Raw genomic sequence first — 18,981 nt, 5'->3', positions numbered from 1 at the left:
TCCTGCCTCAGCCTCTCAAGCTGCATAAATTATAGGCATGCATACCCAGCTACAATTCAGGTTTTGTTGTGTGTGTGTGTGTGGTGCTGGGGATTGAACCCAGGGCCTTGTGCATGTGAGGCAAGCATTATACCAACTGAGCTATATCCCCAGCCCTACAATTCAGTGTTTTAAAAATATTTTTATTTTATTTATTTATTTTTATGTGGTGCTGAGGATCGAACCCAGTGCCTCACAAGTGCGAGGCAAGCACTCTGCCACTGAGCCACAACCCCAGCCCATACAACTCAGTATTTTTTAAGACATTATCTCACATCAATGCTATAGCTGTACCTTACTGGAGGGGTTTTTGTTTGCTTTTGTTTTCCTGTGATGGCTTGGTCTTCAACCAGAGTGATAAACTATAATTTTGCATTTTCCAGTTACTTTGGAGCAGCCCCTCTGTTGGCTCAGCAGCACTGCCAGGATCTCCCCCAGACACCTGCCTCCTTCTGAGTTCAGCTGGGCCATGATGGAAAGCAGGACTCTTCCCCCTCCTGCTTCCCTTCATCCTCCCACCAGAGAGTGGAAGCATTCAATGTGGGGCAAAAAGTAATTTTAATGTCACCTTCAACTTTGATCATGTTTTTTCTCAGTTATCAAACTCTGACCTGCTTTAGGTCTGCTGCATGGTTCAACCTGGAATCTCTCTTTCCTGTTACCTGGACAATTCTCTCCTTTTTCTGTTAGACTCCCCGCTTTAGACAACATCTCTTTCCACTGGTTTTCCATTTTAGTTAGGCCCATCTTTACAGATGTGGAGAAAATTAATATTTTAGACCCTGAATGTTTAAAAATATTTTTCTACTCTCTTGGTTCTCTCATAGTTAAGCTGGATATAGAATCCTAGGTTGGAAATAATTTCCCCTTAGGATCATCTTGAAAAGCATTACTCTATGGTCTTCTAGTTTCTAAAGTTGCTTTCAAGTCAGATTCATTCCATTTCCTGAACAACTATTTGCTTTCTTGAAAAGTTTTTAACATGTCTCTGTGAAAGTCCTGAAGTGTCAGGTGGAGTGGCTTTCTAGTCCTCATTCTGGGTCCCTAGCAGACCTTTCAATAGATGTGCACCTTCAGGGCTGGGACATGTTCTTGCATTGCTTCCTTTTACTGTGGGGCCTGGTCTTCAGACAGACAACTTTTATTATTGGTCTCTCCAGAACATGTCTGCTGTCTTCTGGAAGGACAGCAGCTGCCTGGGTGGGTGTTATGGTTTGGACCATAAGCATCCCCTGAAGGCCTGGTCCCCAGCCTGTGGTGCTACTGGCAGGTGGTGGAGCCTTTGCAAGGAGGCCTGGTGAGCAGAGGTTAGGCTACTAGGGACATGCCCCTGAAGGAACCTTTGGGACCTCAGTCCCTCCTCTCTTTGCTTCCTGGCCACCAGGAGGCCAGCAGTGTGGACAGAAACTGCTGAAACCACGAGCCTGAACAAACCTCTCCTCCTCGTGAATTGTCTCGGTGTCTGACACGGTGGCAGAAGGTTAACACAGTGGGGGAGTGGGCATCTCTTTCAAATGTTGCCATCAGCTACTTCTTGCATGGACTTAGTACTAAAGTGGCATTTCAAATCAGTGAGGAAATTAATGATTCAATATTGTGACAACTTCCTAATTATTTGTATGAAAACTGAAACCTGACATCAGGGATTTTTTTAATATTTTTTTTTTTTTAGTTATAGGTTGATACAATATCTTTTATTTATTTTTTATGTGATCCTGAGGATCGAACCCAGTGCCTCACACATGCTAGGCAAGTGCTTTACCTCTGAGCCACAACCCCAGCCCCCTTTTTTTTTTGTTTTGAATGCAGGGACACTTTATGGCCAGCCCTTTTTTTTTTTTTTACTTTGAGACAGGGCCTCACTAAATTGCTGATGCTGGCCTGGAACTTTCGATCCTCTTGCCTCAGCCACCTGAGTAGGTGGGACTTCAGGCACACACCACTGTGTCCCCCTGTGAGGCAGAGGCTCTGAGAGTTTCAGTTGACCTTACACGGCCACACAAGGCTTGTGCACATCACCTCCATCTTTGGATGGCTCCCCTTTTCACTTGAGGGTGGTACTGTTTTGAACTTTCATCTTTTCCAAGGCTAGGGCTATGCAGTGGTATCCTCTCACTATGCTGTGTGTGCACAGCTCCAGCCAGCCCCACAATCTCGAGGGGTCACACCAACACTGCAAGGCAATGTGCTGCCAAGGTGGTCAGCAGATGGGGTGCACTCAGTGAGTATCTTCAGTTAGGATATTTTCAATGTAACATTGTAGGCTAAGCTTCTATATGTGGCAGAATTGTTTTGAACTTGGTCCAGCTCCAGACTGTGCTTTCTCGGTGACTACATCATGCTGTAGCGTGAATGGGAGATAATCTTGGAAAGCCAGGTGCTTGGGGCCTTACTTCAAAGCAGTGGCAGCTCCAGAGTGTATAGAAGGAGGCAGGAGAGGGGCCGAGGGTCAGCTCTGGGCTTGGCTGTGGGTGTATGCAGGCATGCATATGGGTGCTAGAAGCAGCTAGTCTTAGGGAAGGCTTTTACTTGGAGTGTCTTGTGCTGGATGACAGTGAGTGAGTCCTCCAGACCATCTGCTGGAAGCTCAAAGCCTCATCTCTTTTCACTGCAAGTCCCTACCTCTGCCATTGATTGCTTGCCTGGCTCTAATGCCAAAGCTCACTAGGAGAAAAACCTAGCTACTTGGACCCAAAACTCAAGGCTTCATCCAAACCTGTTCACAAAGTGGCCTAAAAGTAAGCAAAGATCATCTGAGTCTTCAACATGCACCTGTCCAAGTGTCATGGAAAAAAGCAGGTAATCAAATTTGGCATCGGGGACTTTTCCACTGCACAGTCTCCATGGCAATGACCAGCCTGGGTCCCAGCACTCCTGCAGCACTGGCGCCCGTGCTCCCTGAAGGCAGCAGCTTGGTGCCACCTGGCCGTGCACCAAGACGTCATCAGCCAGGCACTGCTGAGTTGGCTCCACACTAGTGCGTGGCCTGGTATAAGGGACCTCCAATGAGGAAGCAGAAGCAGCCTGGCTGCTGGGAATATGTGCACGTCACAGGGGAACTTGGTCGCAGGGAGTACTACACCTTATTTTGAGCTTTCCAGTGGTTTTCCTTGGCACTTCCAACCCAAATGTCTTAGAGTTGACCCTGCTGCTGCTGACTGAACTGTATCCCCCCACTTTGCACGATGAAGCTCAGACGAAGGTGCCTATACTGGGGGGTGGTTAAAATTAGATGTGGTTGGGAGGCTGAGGCCCTCATGGTGGCCTTAGTGATCTCATTAGCTCATTCAAACACATAAGGAGATGGCCGCTGAGGGAGGCCTCAGAATGGACATGCACTGTTAGCATCTTGACCTTGGACCTCAGTCTGGAAAACTACAAGAAATGTCTGTGTTGAAGCCACCCAGTTCATGGCATCCTGTTCCAGAAGCCTGAGCTGACAAAGCATCTTTCTCTTGAATTTCACTATCCAGGACTCACTCTAGTCCCCCGATCTTCTTTTAGGTCCTCCAGAACCTCCCCAGGACTATCCACTCCCTATTCTCTCTGCACACGCCATTCTACTCTCCCCGTCTATCCTCAAAACCCAGCACCTTGGAGAGCTGACTACTGTTCAACAACTCAACCTACAAGTCACCTCAGAGTGGCCACCTGCCAAGGTCCCAGTGCTCAGCCACAGTACTCCAAGCTTCCTCACACAGTATCTCTTAGTTGCATGTAGCTTTGACTCATTCATTTTGTTAAGGCTCTGGGTAGTAAAGTTTAAAGTAAGCTAGCCAACTTATTCTCTATGATTGTGACCACTGTACATATTTGAGGCAACTGGAACTAAAGCAAGCAGTAAGACGGAGGCTGAGTGTCCCTTCACTACAGTATGTGGAACCGGAAGTGTTACTCCTGACGAGAGGTCATGCAGACTGCCCCAAGTCTAAATGCGAACTGCCTTTATGTTCCATGTGTACCTGACATCCTTGCCTGAGGCAATTTCACCACGGTTTTTAGTGTCACCTGTGTTTTGACTACAACTCCTCCTATGAGGTCAGGTTTGGAATTCTCTTGGTGTTAGGTTGGTGCTCAAGAAACTTCAGATTTCTGGACTAGGGACATTCAGCTGACACACCTTCTTCACAGTTTTCTTCTAATAGCCAGAGCCTTTGATGTCAATATGGTGCTTCAACCCAGAAGGCAATGTAAAACTGAGCACATGTGGGGACTAAGAAGTGTTTGTGACATAGAAGCTGAACTTTGCTTTCCCAAACATGTTTTCAAAAGACGTTTATTTTAAACACAAGCAGAGCTAGATTTACAAATGCCTTTTAACCGTGTGGCGGGGAAGATTACACTGACTGCTTACACTGATCATTTCTTCCTTTCCACGGAGTCTCTACTCGTAAAGTCTTGTGGAGCATGAGGTGTGTCTTCCTTTACACCCATGTTGGTAGTAGTCCTTTACAACAATAACTGTGTGATGACCATTAAAGTCTTGCAGCTGTTGGTTTTCCTATCGGTGTCTTACAACCTGATATAAACAAAGAGCTCGTGAAATGACACGGACTTTGCCCTTTCTCATACAACTGTGTCTTAAGCTACTGCCCAACAGGGATACCCAACACTGTGCAGAGCTGTACAGGCCAAGTGCATCAATGGGGTGCCAGTCCCCTCTGCAGGAGGTGTGGCCAGTGTGGCAGGGCCAGATGCAAGAGCTGGCCACTGGTCCCCACTATTAATAAACTGATTGTCGTCCTCGCAGATGAGGTGCGTGTGAGTGCTTTAGCTCTACACCCTCCTTACCACATTTGAAACTGAGTTCCAAGGCTACCTGTTCTGTGAACAGAAGAGGGGTGGTGCTCACCACACTCCTACAAGAGGTCTCACAGCCCCTCCACCCCTCCTTCCTCCATACGCCCAATCCTGGTTTTCCTGGCTTAGGCAAATGCCACCGAGGGACCCTCCATGCAGCCCTGACCAATGCCCTGAGCTGGGCTTAGGTACAAAAACGCCCCTTGTAAGAGTATCAATGACATAGTGCTCATTCAACACAACTAACAGATCGTCATTTCCTTAAATGTCGATACCCCCCTTCTAATATCATCCCAACATCCCTGCAGGAAGTTTCTCGACTCTTCTGGCCATTTCTCTGTTCACGCTTGACTCTCCTGACTCTTACAAGAACAAATGGCCTGCATTTCCTGGGCTGCGCTGTGTCTTTTCCTCTCTCTGTCTCTGGTGGTAGAGGGAATGGCCAGGCCAGTGCTCCACCACTGATCTTTACCCCCACCTGCGTAGCATGTGTGAGGTCCAGCTCCAGCTCCAGCATGGGAAAAAACACTGATAAAACAATGCGGAAGTTCTTCATGTTTATTAAACCGTACTTACTGAGCATTCCTTCTAATTTGGTTGTGGCAGGTTCATTCACACTAAATATGTTTTCATTGTTTCTAAAGAAAGGAATAAGCTTTGTCACTGCACACATCAAGGTGACGGCCTCCCAACAGTGCTGCTTTGGGCCAGTGTACAGTGGCTGGAAGGCCTTTGGCCCGCCCTCCCTCCTGGCTTCACCCTTCCTTCTTTGGACCACACCAGACACGTGACCATGAGTTTAAGCTTTCGCAAATGTCTGTCTCTCCACCCATCCATCCATGTACCACCCACATTACATTCTCCAAAAATCTTCCACAGACTGGCCTACCCTACCTCCTTCCTTTGCTCCAGTGGCATTTTTATTCATAACCACAGATTTCCTGGGGATGCATACTGACTTCATTCGGGAGGGGCTGGGTAAGTGAAGAACATTCTAACACTTACCAGACGGCACACTCCCATGCCTGGGCTTTTGCTCAGTGTCATTTGTGGCCCTTGCCCCTTTAGCACCCATGGAACTGTGCGTAGTACTTACATCTTCTTTTTCTCTACCACGCCAAGTCTCACAAAGGCTGCTAAGGCATTTTTCTGCACGTCGGAAGATAGCACATCATAACACTGAGAGGCACCTAGGCGAAGGAGGAAGAGCTGGTAGACCCCTTACTCTCCAGTAATAAAAGCCCCCTCCCCACCAGAGTGACTGACCTTGATCAAGAAGCTGACATGTGAACTTCCTCACTGCAGCCAAGTACTGCTTCTCAGTAAAGCGCTCTTCTTCTTCATGTAAGAGGTACTTGCAAATGATCTGATTTTAAGAGGACAATGAGGAACAGAGAGAAAGGGTGGCCAAACACAGGAGAACCCTCAATGACTTTCACCACCTTCTTAAAGAGTGGCACCTCCCAGTGGAGCAGAATGCAGACCCATTAAGGTGGAGCCCGAGAAACATGGGAGAACTTTTAGGACATCTCTTCTAAGCTTCAGTTCATTTTTTTTTTCCTAAGTTGTCAGAGGACATTTATTTTATTCATTTACGTGCAGTACTGAGAATTGAACCCAGTGCCTTGCACATGCTAGGCAGGTGCTCTGCACTGACCACAGCCCCAGCCCAGCTTCAGTTCATGTTTACAATTAGAATACAATGGTTTGTAATAATATCAATATTTATTAAACATTACTTTGGCATTTTAGTCGGTTTGCAAGTTAACTACTACCAGCTTTGTATTTCATGCTACTTGAGAAAACAGGAGCCAGATGTTTATAACTTTGTCTTTTTCATTAAATAAACCCAACAATGTGCTAGGTCCTAAAACATTGGATGACTTCTACTATAGAAAGGGTAGAAAGGACACTGATCAAGCACCAAGTGTGAAGCTTTGTGCAAGGAGGCTGGTGGTGTCACCTCACGTGCCACAAGCATCCCTGTGCCAGGAAGCAGGTCTGGTGCCTCTGGGCAGGGCACACACTGAGCCCAGCCTGAGGCTTCTTCTCTCCAATACGCAGGGCTCCTGGGTTTGCATTTCCAACTCCCTCTCTCCTGAGCCCTGACCGTTCCTACTGGGTGTCCACTGAGAGCTCTGACAAGCTCTTTAGATACCTGCACTTGAACTTTTTCTTTCCCTTCCAACTTTGAGTAACATAAATGATTGACTCTATGCATCATTCTGATCTTGGGTCTTGCATTCACTAAGTGCTTATTATGTGTAAAACATTTTGCTACACACTAAGACCAAAAGACACAAGACACAGCATGACAACAGTGTTTGGGTAAAACTATGGTTACACGAAGACTGTGCTCTAGGTCTCACTAAGCTGTCTTTCTTTTGGTTCTGTGATGGACCAGGCCTTCTCCTCCTCCTCTAGACACCTGGGAGGTAACTTCATTCACTGGGAAAAATCCTGGACCACCAGAGCAAATAATACGTGTGGAGTGGAAAAATCTTTTAATTTGATATCAGGGTCATAAAGAAGAACTTGCCAAATTTACATACCTGATAACATTCCACAAAAGGTTTAAAGAGTCCTACTAGAAATTCTAACACAGTCTTTCCTTTCTCTGTGACAAGGATGTCCCTTAAAGTCAACTGAATGGTCTCACTTTTACAAAGCAGGTAACAACCTTCTTCGAAGTCCTGGAAGGGAAAAGGGGAAGCCAGAATGTATCTGGGAATTCAGGTTCATGGGAATAGGCATCTCAACACACATGAGCCCTCAGCCATGACACCAGCTAGTCACAGCCTCCCAGGACCACCTGGAAGCTCCACAGCAGCACAAGAAAACCACTGGGCGGACAGACTTTCTTTCACTGTGCGCAGCCACACTCCTTAATCTAACTAGCAAGTGTGTGCGAAGAGTCCCAAAGACACTTAAGAGTTGTGCTCACACTCAAAGCTTGCTGGCATGCTTGCTCTCAAGTCCCACAGAATAAAACGAAGCTTGCTCTCCTTAGCACAGCAACCAAAGCCTGCACCATCTGTGTGTGTTCTACCACTGCCTACACCAGAGAACTAGCAGGCCCACTTGCTGAACTGCCCACACTGCCAGCAAGGCCACCTACTGCTCCTCTCCAGGCTGAGGCACCTTCCTGCCGGACTCATTCCAACATGTTGTGAGCAGAAAGGCGTGTGTAGACTTACAAACATCTACTGGAACAGCCATTTACAGAGCTGCACTAGTGGCTCCAGAAGGGACCCTCCTCACAAAGAATCCCTAGGTTATTCACTACTCATCACCATCTGCTGTGCAGCTCTGGGTCTGCTGGACCGTGAGCGCCTGCGTTTCTCACCATGTTGCCTGAGAATGTGCCTGCCTGCTTGCAGAACTCATGCGTGCACGCCTGCTCTCCTGCTGTGTGCAGACTTACCCTCAGTGTGCTTCCCGGAAGGAAGATGAACTCATCTGAAAACATGTCACGGAGGAAGCGGAAGCAGCTGTAGACATCCTCTGTAAATAAATTTGTTACATAAGATCACCATGCTGCTTTTTAAACTTTCAGGGAGTATCAGGAAGTCCATGAAACCCCAAAATGCAGTCCTTCAAAGGCGCATTTTTAAAAATGTTTTCAGTTGTCAATGGATCTTTACTTTTATATGTGGTAATGAGAATCAAACTCAGTGCCTCACACATGCAAGGCAAGTGCTCTACCAATGAGCTATAGCCCCAGCCCCCAAAGGTGCATTTTTATGCATATAATAGGAAAGAATTAAGTCCCCTGTGGGAAGCCAGAATCAACCACAACTTCACCTGCAGAGTAAACTAGTCTAGCACAGTTTTAATGTGCTAAAATACAAACAAGCTTCTAATAAGTCAGTCAGGTAACAAGGAAGATACCACAGTCCTTAGAAGCCTGGGACATCACTTCCCCTATGCCAAAGTCCCCATGGGGGAGAGGAACTGATTTCCTAGCTTCCCTCGACACTCATAGTCCTGCATCTTTACTATACCTGTGGTCTCTTCCCTGTGAAGGGAAAAAAAGAAAAAAAAAAAAAAAAAGAAAGAAATCACCAATGGAACCCCAACTCTAGGCCCACTGCAGGCGGCTCTGATGTGGGGCTCCCCCAGGGATCCTCATGCAGACCCAGGTAGAGACCATGGCCTGGACTATAAGCTCCTGCCAATATGAGCTGTGCCTGACTCACTTCCCTGCTCCTCAGTGCAATGTGCACGCTACTGCGCTGGTGTTCTGTTGGACAAGGGCCTGTCACAGCAGAACAGAACAGACCAGGACATGGGGCAAGTGTGCTCACATGCAGAGCCTTCTCTGAGCAATCACGCAACTCTGTAGGCCTAATTCTCGCTTATAGTAGAAGATGTTTAGGTTAGGCAATTTCTAGGTCCTTCCAATTCTAAGTTTTTCTTTCTTTCTTTTTTTGGAGGTGGGGTCTTGCTGTATTGCCCAGGTGGGTCTCAGTCTCCTGAGCAGCTGGGACTACAGATGGGTACATGCTACTGTGCCCTCCAATTCTAGGACTCTAAGATAGATGATAACGTGTTTCAGGAGCAAAGCTAACTTCTGAGGGTGAAGGCCCTGCGCCCTGCCAGTGGTGTCCTTGCTGTGCACTATTGCTCCCTCTATGGAACTGCAACGCTAGGCTTCTTCTGAAGTTCAAGGACACGTTCCTGAAAGTTACCTTTCCTGAACCCAGGTGTCATCTGCAAGGCTACAGCTACTAAGGAAGGACGGACAAAAATGTTGAGCAACTGGTTCCTATAAGCTGAGCACATAAGCAGAGTGATATGCTGGAAAATGAGTCCATCGACCACTTCCGAGTCTCCGGAGTCCACGTTCAGAATCACCTGGTCTTTAACGAGGCTGGCAAGGTTGGAATGCAGAAGAATGCTGGACTGGACAACTTCCTCAGCAGGCTCATTATCTGCACACAAAGACAACATGTGTAAATGAGACAGGGTCTGCAGGGCAGGCCTGGCCTGAGAGCAGAGGCAGAGGCTGGGCTACTCTCTTACCAGCTGCGGTCAAGGTCAATGAAGGACAGTGGAAAGAAGACTTCATGTATGGAATCTTTCGGGACATGTACATAACACCGTCTACCCTAAGACTGTCAGCCATTCTGAAGTACACATCAGTTCCCAATCTGAAAATCAACACCTGCTGTCTACCTCAGGAACCAAGGGCACAAAACATTTGCAAGAGCAAGTTACATGACTGGAAAAATCACACGCACACGGATTTAACAATACTAAGACACAAAGGTCTGTGATTGGTGCATGAGTACATTAAACATACTTCTTACAACCCACCCAGCTCCTAGCACCACGTCTCAGAGCACAGAGAGACATGTGTCTCTTCCCCACATCTAGCATCATTAGAGAGACAGAGCAACCATGGTTCCTGTAGCTCATCACCCGACACTACCTTGGGCTTGAACATGGCCAACAGGTAGTCACAGAAGCAGAATGCAGAGATGGTGATGTTTAACAGCAAGGGCACTTGTTTTACTATGAACCTCAGCCAGAGAGCTGGGTGTTAGGTTCTGCTGACGCTGCAGGGGAGGGACAAATGAGGGGTGTGGCTTATAACCAGGGAATGAACACAAGGTCTCAGAGTAAAGGCCCATTCCTGGATGGTACGTGGACTGCATAGATATGGCTGCTCATTCCAAGACTCTGAACTCGGTTCCCTTCAGTGGCCTCAATCACACTCATTCTTGATCAGCTTGTCCTCTCAGCTTGCTTAAGTTAATGGTATGTAGGAAATGATATAAAAAGCTCCAGAGAACTGGAGATGCAGCTCAGTGGCCCAGTGCTTGATTGGCATGCAAAAGGCCCTGGGTTCAATCCCCAGCACTTGAAATAAATAAGTAAGTAAGTAAGTAAGTAAATAAATGCAGGCTCTAGATACGAGAATGCTTAGGACTGTGTGATAATTTGAGTAAAAAAGAACAAAGGAACTGAACGTATGCTCTAAAATTAGGAAGCACAGTTGCTCTGGCCTCAGTCACTTGGATGTGACAGACTCTGTAATAACCAGGGTGGTGCAGTGTCAGCCAGCCACAGGTACTCTTATGCAGTCACATACTTATCCTGTCTTCAAAAAGCAAGACACCTTAGAGAGACCGGTGTGTATGTATTCACATGTCCCCAGGGCACATAGTTATAGGTCAACACTTTACCTGGCCCACTCACAACACCAAATACTTGCTACCTTGTGTCATAATTTACATGTCCCCCACCTCCTACCAGACCATCACAATGCTAAGACAGATGTCACCTCCCTCTTTCCTCACTGGACTGCCTGGCTCTTGTTAGGAATTCCTCCTGGACTCCTCTTTGCTGTGCGCCAGCTCAGCCACCACTGGGACTGGGTGTCCTCACTTCTCAGCTGGGCACAGGAGCCTCCTAACCTGTCTCCAGTCTCTTCCATGGAGGTCCATCTTTAGAGCTGGTAGCCGGGTGTTTTCTAAAGGCCACTCTGTCTTACTGCTTACATCCATTATGGCTTTCTGTAGCTGAGAGGTTTCAGTCCAGATCTGAGGCCCACAGGCTGAGGCAATCTAGCTGCCACCTACAGCCTTTTCTTCTGTTCACCCCACCCAGCGGCAGCTTTCTAACATGCAGGTCACCAGATGCTGATGCAGGTCACCAGGTCACCGTTTTGCATTTGCTATTCCTGCATGGACCAGGCACCACTCTCTGAGGAGCTCCTCTCCTGTCGAGGGGCTGCAGAGTCACTCTGTGAAGTCTCCCTTCACCCATGGTATTCTCAGGCATTCTCAACAGTGCGTCCACAGCTCACTGACCCTACTGCTTGTTCACACATCTGACGTCGGCATGGTGAATGTACATAGGCAGTTAACTAGAAACAATTACCTGATTGAGAAAGGACTGCAATTCCATCTGCCATCTATATAATCTTAAATCAAACAGACTGAAACAACTTCCACTAATTCTTGTTACATACACCCCCGATTTCCAGCACAGCATTCAAAACATGGACAAGATTTTTGCCAAGCTGTTTTCATCTGAGAACTGCGTAAAGCTGGATGAGGCCAGCCCTTCAGAGTGTGCCACCCACAAGGAAAATGGGATGCTAACATGAGGTCATCTGAGAGAAGAAAGGACTCCTGTCCCTAGTCTCCACTCTGATGGGTACAAAGGGACAATGGTCCAGTCCTCAGGTGTTTATAGTCTCAGGGGGACATGACATGAAAATGCTTATACTCGAGGGCCAACATGCTGGGTTCCAGTCCTTGAGGGGTAAAAACAGACAAGGGTCCTTTTCTCTGAAGGATGTTTAGCTCAGCTCTCACGCAGGTTTCTCACATCTAGAATTCATTCCCAAATTAAGAGTGAAAGGCGAGCCTCCACACCACATACCAGGCCACAGGAGGAGCCCTCCGAACATCTGGGCCAAGCCCTTCAGCCACAGAGTCTTCTCCACCAGGGCATCGAAGTCCATACATGGCCGGTTCTGAAGCAGAACAGCAACTGCCAAGCTCCAAGGGCTCAGAACAAGGTTTTCAATTTGCAAAAGCTGCATTTTGAAGGCAACTTCAGTGACAAAAGCATGCATGTCCTCAGACTGTTTCTGCGGGATATATCTAGAAGGAAGGGACAGAACACATGGCAGATTTGCTACCCACACTCACAGAGTGGGAGGACCCCTCGGAAGGCTGCTCATGCTACTGCCAACCAAATTCCTCAGGCCACCAGCAAGAAGTGTTCCTTGCTTTACCACAATGTAATCTGCCCAGACATTTCCAGGACATGCTCTTGAAACAAAAGAAATACTTTTTTTTTTTTTTGGTACTGGGAATTGAACTCAGGGGTGCTTAACCACTGAGCCACATTCTCCAGCTCTTTTTTATATTTCATTTTGAGACAGAGTCTCACTGAGTTGCTTAGCACCTTGCTTTTGCTGAGGCTGGCTTTGAACTCACGATACTCCTGTCTCAGCCTCCCAAGCTGCTGAGATTACAGGTACGCAACACTGTACCCAGCAGGAACTACTCTAAAATCCTAATTCCAGCGGGGAGACTTTTGCTGATTTTTAAATAGTTCATATCACTTCTGTGAAAACCAATATCTCCCTGTAAAATGAATGGCCATCTCTGCAGAATCCTAGCACCATGAACATCTCTACTGTACACCACCCCTGTCAGGCTAACATCTTCACCGGACAGGCTGCTCAGTCTGAGAACTTGAGTGCCTGCGAGGACCCCATCCTCATCTGGGATCTCTGTCATGCTCGGATCACTGCAAGTGTACACGAGGCCTAAGAGGACAGGGTGGAGCCAAAAGAGATACGCAGGGCCTAACAGCAGCCACACAAGGGGCTTGATGAAAACTACGCCAGTAAGGGTCCTCTGTATAGGCCAGCTGGCCAACGTGAGGTCTAAAGAATGGGTGGCAGCAGGAAGCCCATAGACACTTGAGGTGACAATGCAGCTACTGGAGAGGCACAGCCCCACTGGGGAACTCTGCCTCCTCAAGGACCTAATATGCTTTCTTGGGAACAGGGGCTCAGTCCCATGCATGGCTACCACACACTCTTTTCTGGAATCAAACCAGTGCTCAGGACACATGCTGGCTGGACTCCAGCAGGCTCAATGGCTCCTACAGTGCACTTGTTAACAGCAGCACTCTTCTTCCTAATGTTGAGAGAGTTCCCCTAAGAAGGCGATTGTGTCTGATTGCATGTCTGACACATGTATCCTGCAGAGAATCAACTGTTAGCAAGCACAGATCATCTTCACTGAAGCCTTCCAATGACAAAAACGAAATGACGGGAAGGAGATTGATTGAATTATAACCTATACCTGTATGAATGTAGCATAATGAATCCCGTCAATATGTAGAATTATAATGCACCGATAAAAATTATGATAAGTAAATAAATTAACAGTTTTAATAAAAAAGGAAGAAAGAAAACGAAGCAGCACAGCTTCCCTGGTGATATGCTGTGTGCTCTCAGGTAAACCACAGTTTAGGCTTGGAGGCCATCAGCCCAGATCTCGATTCACACTGCTAGGTTTAACCCTCCTCTCTGCATCAGGTATCAAAACAGGCCTTGCACCTTGGAACCAAGTTATACGGGCTCCGACTCATCCTCCCAGCTGCCAGAGATCGAAGCGACACAGGGTCTCCAAAGTACACGTGGATGCTTCCAAAATTTTCAGAGAGAATCTTTCTGGCTTTCAACAACCCCTAGTAGCATCATAATGGGGAAAGAAAAAAAAAGGAGTATACTTATAAAGTCAGAACACGTATAAATTGGGATATTCTCTCTATTCGATGAAAATCAAGTCGGGCCATCCTCACGTACAGTTGTAGATTCTTTTGGCTTTGGGACTCCTAGAAGTTCATATGCATAAAGAGTTTCTTCCAATATCTTATCGTAACTGATGCTAATTGGGACAAGGTAGGTGTCAAAAACTTCTCTTTTAAAAAATGGCTCCATCACAATGTTCAGGAGACCTGTAAACATAGAGGAAAATGTTTTCTCATTCACACTGGGGAGTAGAGCACACAGAGGCATAAATAAGAAGACAGCAAAAGTGTGCACATATCCTAAGCCCAGGAACCTTTCCACTTATAGAAACAGTTACACTTACAAAGAAACAATTATCTTGTCTAAAAATTTTAAAAGTATCAAGTTCTATTTAGCAGTGATCAGAAAGTCACATCTAAATCCCTTGGGTCTGTACTTTTCTAATTTATAAGTGACCTACCAAATTTAGGAGTCAGTGTCTTGGCAGAGCGGCTCCTGGTCCCTTCGAGGAAAAATTCAACAGGAGCATAACCATTCTTTAAAGAGAAAACAAACAAACAAGACACCAAACCCATTGCCTACTCTCAAAATGACACCTTTTTTTTTTTCCTGGAACTGGGGACGGAACCCAGGGCCCTTGGCGCATGCTAGACACACGCTCTACCACTGAGCTCTATCCCCAGCCCCATAGGTCCTTCTTTTGATTCCTTTCCCCATGCCCTCCCAACCCTCTAAATAAATAAATGCTGCTCACAGCAACACGTAGGCAAGGGAGCCACAGACTGCTGAGGCTTGGAATGTTCCTCAAGGGGGAAAACAGCTAAATGGTCTATTTAGAAATTCACAATTTGTAAAAGCAAAACAAACATTAGTGGAATGAAAATGAGCTTGAAAAAACCTGGCCATCACATGCATTTACCCGTAACATGGTCTTTACATATTCAGAGAACACCGCCCAGTAGAGTTTGTTGCCACCAAAGGTACGCCGCATGAAAAAGGCACCTGACATCCTCAGCAGCTCCCCAACCACTCGCATTCCCAGGAAGTCTGAAAAACAAAGGAAACTTTCTCAAGCCCTGAGCTTAGAGGCCATCAGATTACACACGGGACATGGACAGTTACACTGAGACTGAGTTAATGAGAGGACAGCTCAGAACCACTGAAGAGAAGGGGCGCTGCAGCCAGAAGTCGCTGGGAGGCTCCATGTGCTGTGCCGACACCAACTGGCAAGAATAGGCCACAGCAGGGCGGCAGCAACATCCCAGGTCCAGGTCCTTGGCCAGGCTCTGAACCAGACGACAAGGCCACCTCTGTCCTCACACCTGAAGAGCCAGGCCAACCTGCTCTCACCCCCACCCCAGCAGGTAAAAATATCCAACTACGTCCAGCAGGACAGATTACACAGAGAGGCAGCTCTACTAGCAGTTTTAAGACAGGTTTTCTCTTCTTTTTCCTTAATTTCCAAGTATCTTCCTCATATCTTTATTCAGATAAAAATTCTCAGGAAGTGCTTGAGTCCCAGCAGTTTTCACCGTACAGTTTTCTACATTTATTACCAAAGGTGAACACTTAAATCCCAGCTTTCCTGGTGGCCTTAAAAGGAAGCTGATAAAAGTAGGACTGCTAAGGCAGATATGTCATTTAAGAATCAATTCTACAGAAATAAAACACTGATATAAAGTTATAATACAACAACTTTGTAATAATGATCCTGCTAAATTATACACCCATAATACTGAACATTATACAGTATCAAAAGTAGCGCAATACACAAGATGAAGTCTTACTTTAAGCCATATATAGAAATTAACTCAGTGCCTCAAAGACCTAAAGGTAAAGCTGAAGTGTAAGATTCCAAGGAAAACACAGGGGAAAGTCTTCACGGCACTAAATTTGGCAATGATGTCTTGCACGGGACAAAAGCAAAGGGAACAGAAGAAAAATAAATTGGACTGTATCAAAATGTAAATGTCTGTGTATCCAAGATGTAATCAAGAGCAATGCAGGTAATGGGAGGCACCATTTACAAATCATCTATCTGGTAAAGGATTTGCAGAAAATGTAAAGAACCTCTACAACTCAACAACAATCTAAAACAACCCAATTAAAAAATGGATGATGAACTTGAACAGAAACTTTTCCAAAGAAGTTACATAAATGGCTAAAAAGCATGGGAAAGGATGCTCAGCCTCATTGCTCACCAGGGAAATGCAAGTCAGAACCACAGTGCTGTTCATTCCATGCCCATTGGAAGTGGCACTACTGAAAACAAAACCCCATAAAGCAACAAGGACAGGCCAGGACATGGAGAAACCTGAACTGCCCTGGTGGAGCCATGTGGAAGCTCCTCAAGTTCGAATAAAGTTACCAGATGATCCAGCAATTCCACTCCTTGGTATATGTCTAACACAAATTGAATACAAGGTCTTTTTTTTTTTTGTATGTTTTGGTTCTGGGGATTGAACACTCTGTGCTTTGCCACTGAGCTACAGCCCCCGATTGTTTGTTTGTTTTGGAGACAGGTCCTACTGAGTTGCTCAAGGCCTTCTTGAGGCTGGCCTCAAACTTGCAATCTTCCTGCCTCAGCCTCCCAAGTCATTGGGGTTACAGGAGTGTGCCACCATGCCCAACCTGAAAGCAGGGCCTTTTAAATTTTCTTTTGTGGAGGAGTATTAGAGGTTGAACCCAGGGGAACATTACCACTGAACTACACCCCAGTCCTTTTATTTTGAGCCAAGGTCTCATCTGAGGCTCTGATGTGATCCTCCTGCCTCAGTCTCCTGAGTTACACGTGTGGCCACTGCACCTGGGAGCTGAAAGCAGGGTCTTGAACAGATAAGTGTCCTCCTATATCCACAGCAGTGTCATCTGCAATAGGCAGAAGGGAAAAGCAACCCAAGTATCCACTGGGGTGAAGGAATAAACTAACATGTCTATTCACACAAGGAATATTATTCAACCTTAGAAAGGAGGGACATTCTGACCAGACTATATGGGAGAAGCTTGAAAGGATGTGCACCACCACATCACTGCAGGGGAGACCCTGGCACTTCCACCTGTGGGAACCACCAGAGCTATCAAGTTCACAGAGGAGACAGCAGAACAGTAGGTACCTGGGCTGGGAAGGAAGGATGGAGAGGTCCTGTTCTGTGGGTATGGCTTCCATGCTGCAAAGATGGACAATGTGGTGGCTGCATGACACAGTGAGTACACTTGACACCTCTCAATGTAGGCAAGATGGCAAGTTCATGTTATATGTATTTATTCACAAAAAATACATTTTATTTATTTATTTTTTTAAAGAGAGAGAGGAGAGAGAGAGAGAGAGAGAGAGAGAGAGAGAGAGAGAGAGAGAATTTTTTAATATTTATTTCTTAGTTTTCGGTGGACACAACATCTTTGTTTGTATGTGGTGCTGAGGATCGAACCCGGGATGCACGCATGCCAGGTTGAGCACGCTACTGCTTGAGCCACATCCCCAGCCCCACAAAAAATACATTTTAAAAGTTAGACCTGTTTATTTACCTAGAGGGAGAGATATCAGTATATTATCAAATACAAAAGCCAGAAGGTAGTAACTACACATGGGTAGTACAATCACATTCTTCAAACTGAAACCAAAGAGCCCTGTGTGCCTGCACACCTGTCTCCATCTGCCCAGAACAAGGAGCCAAGAGAGAAGGACCCACATCAGGCTGTCACACTCTGGGTCCTGAGAGGAGGCTGGGTTAACGTTGCCTTCCATACTCCAGCAGGGCTAGAACCATTCCTGTGAATATTTTAATCTATAAGGTTAAAAAAAAAAAAAAAGGAGCAGATCAGTACATACCCATTCCTGCTGCTATGACTGGCACAGGCAAGTCGTAGTTGTACAAAAGAAAAGAGAGCATCAGAAAGTCAATGTAACTCCGGTGACTAGGCAGCAGGACAACGGGGTGCTCCTGGATAGCGCGTTGAAGCTTGAAAAAATATTACATTTGGAATAATTTCAGTTATCACATTCTCTATGATTTTAAATCATACCTCAAATCAAAAATCAGGAGGACAAGTCTATGCTTAAAGGTAATGCTAACCATGTTTTTGCCTTTGCTACATACATACAAACTTCACTTGCTCTGACCAGATTAAGTATTATTTTGGAGTTCTAGTTAAACAATTTCACCCAATACAAGAATATTAAATATATAAATTTTATGAATCAGAATAGTAACGATTATCACAAGCATGTATTATTTGGGCATTTTATACACCAGTCATCTGACATGGATTTTCTAACATGTACTTGTAAGTAAGGTCTAAATCTTTGCTTCCCTGTTGATCACATGGGCATGTACCTTATGAATGGTGGAGCTGAGGGTGAGACCCAGGTCAGCCTGCCTTACACAACCAACCCAAGTCAGCTGCAGTGGTGCATGCCCAAGATTCCAGCAACATAGGAGGCTGAGGCAGGAGGACTGCAAGTTTGAGGCCAGCCTCAGCAACTTGGCAAGGCCCTGAACAACTTAGTGAGACCCTGTCTCAAAATAAAAAAATAGGACTGGAGATGTGGCTCAGTAGTTAAGTACCCCTGGGTTCAATCCCTAGGACTGAAAAGAGCCAACCTGAACTGTTGCCCTGGCCTGGGTGCTTACAGCAGCAGAGAGCAAGGCTTCTCTGGGAGAGATTTAACAGGGGCTTTCATAAGTGTTTTTGTTTTGTTGCAGTACTGGGCATTTAACTCAGGGGTGCTCTGCCACTGAGCTTAATCTCCAGCCCTTTTTTATTTGAGACACAGTCTCACTTAGTTGCTAAAGGAACTTGCAATCCTCCTGTCTCAAGTCTCTCGAGTTGCTGGGATTGCAGGTGTGCATCAC

At 46.2% G+C, this 18,981-nt stretch overlaps 1 protein-coding gene across 3 annotated transcripts in view; it reads right to left on the bottom strand.

Moving 5' to 3' along the window:
- Nucleotides 1-4,299: 4,299 nt before the first annotated feature.
- The window catches only part of Gnpat (glyceronephosphate O-acyltransferase), a 33,065-nt gene continuing 18,383 nt past the window's right edge, over nucleotides 4,300-18,981 (bottom strand). For 2 of the 3 annotated variants that reach the window (XM_027947961.2, XM_071619821.1), the window contains exons 4-17: nucleotides 17,958-18,087; nucleotides 17,242-17,295; nucleotides 15,048-15,175; nucleotides 14,589-14,664; nucleotides 14,183-14,334; nucleotides 13,934-14,064; nucleotides 12,235-12,458; nucleotides 9,531-9,773; nucleotides 8,264-8,343; nucleotides 7,392-7,532; nucleotides 6,106-6,205; nucleotides 5,936-6,029; nucleotides 5,416-5,477; nucleotides 4,300-4,558 (exon numbers count right to left, since the gene is read on the bottom strand). In XM_027947961.2, the coding sequence (XP_027803762.2) occupies nucleotides 4,515-4,558; nucleotides 5,416-5,477; nucleotides 5,936-6,029; nucleotides 6,106-6,205; nucleotides 7,392-7,532; nucleotides 8,264-8,343; nucleotides 9,531-9,773; nucleotides 12,235-12,458; nucleotides 13,934-14,064; nucleotides 14,183-14,334; nucleotides 14,589-14,664; nucleotides 15,048-15,175; nucleotides 17,242-17,295; nucleotides 17,958-18,087 (1,659 nt within the window). In that variant the 3' untranslated portion in view covers nucleotides 4,300-4,514. The remainder of the gene's footprint in view (nucleotides 4,559-5,415; nucleotides 5,478-5,935; nucleotides 6,030-6,105; nucleotides 6,206-7,391; nucleotides 7,533-8,263; nucleotides 8,344-9,530; nucleotides 9,774-12,234; nucleotides 12,459-13,933; nucleotides 14,065-14,182; nucleotides 14,335-14,588; nucleotides 14,665-15,047; nucleotides 15,176-17,241; nucleotides 17,296-17,957; nucleotides 18,088-18,981) is intronic. The other variant, XM_027947962.2, reaches the window with a different exon arrangement.

This window comes from Marmota flaviventris, chromosome 12, assembly GCF_047511675.1.
Source record: "Marmota flaviventris isolate mMarFla1 chromosome 12, mMarFla1.hap1, whole genome shotgun sequence".
Lineage (NCBI taxonomy): Eukaryota > Metazoa > Chordata > Mammalia > Rodentia > Sciuridae > Marmota > Marmota flaviventris.
The sequence above is the reverse complement of the archived record's forward strand: the minus strand, read 5'-3'. Positions and strand labels throughout refer to the sequence as shown.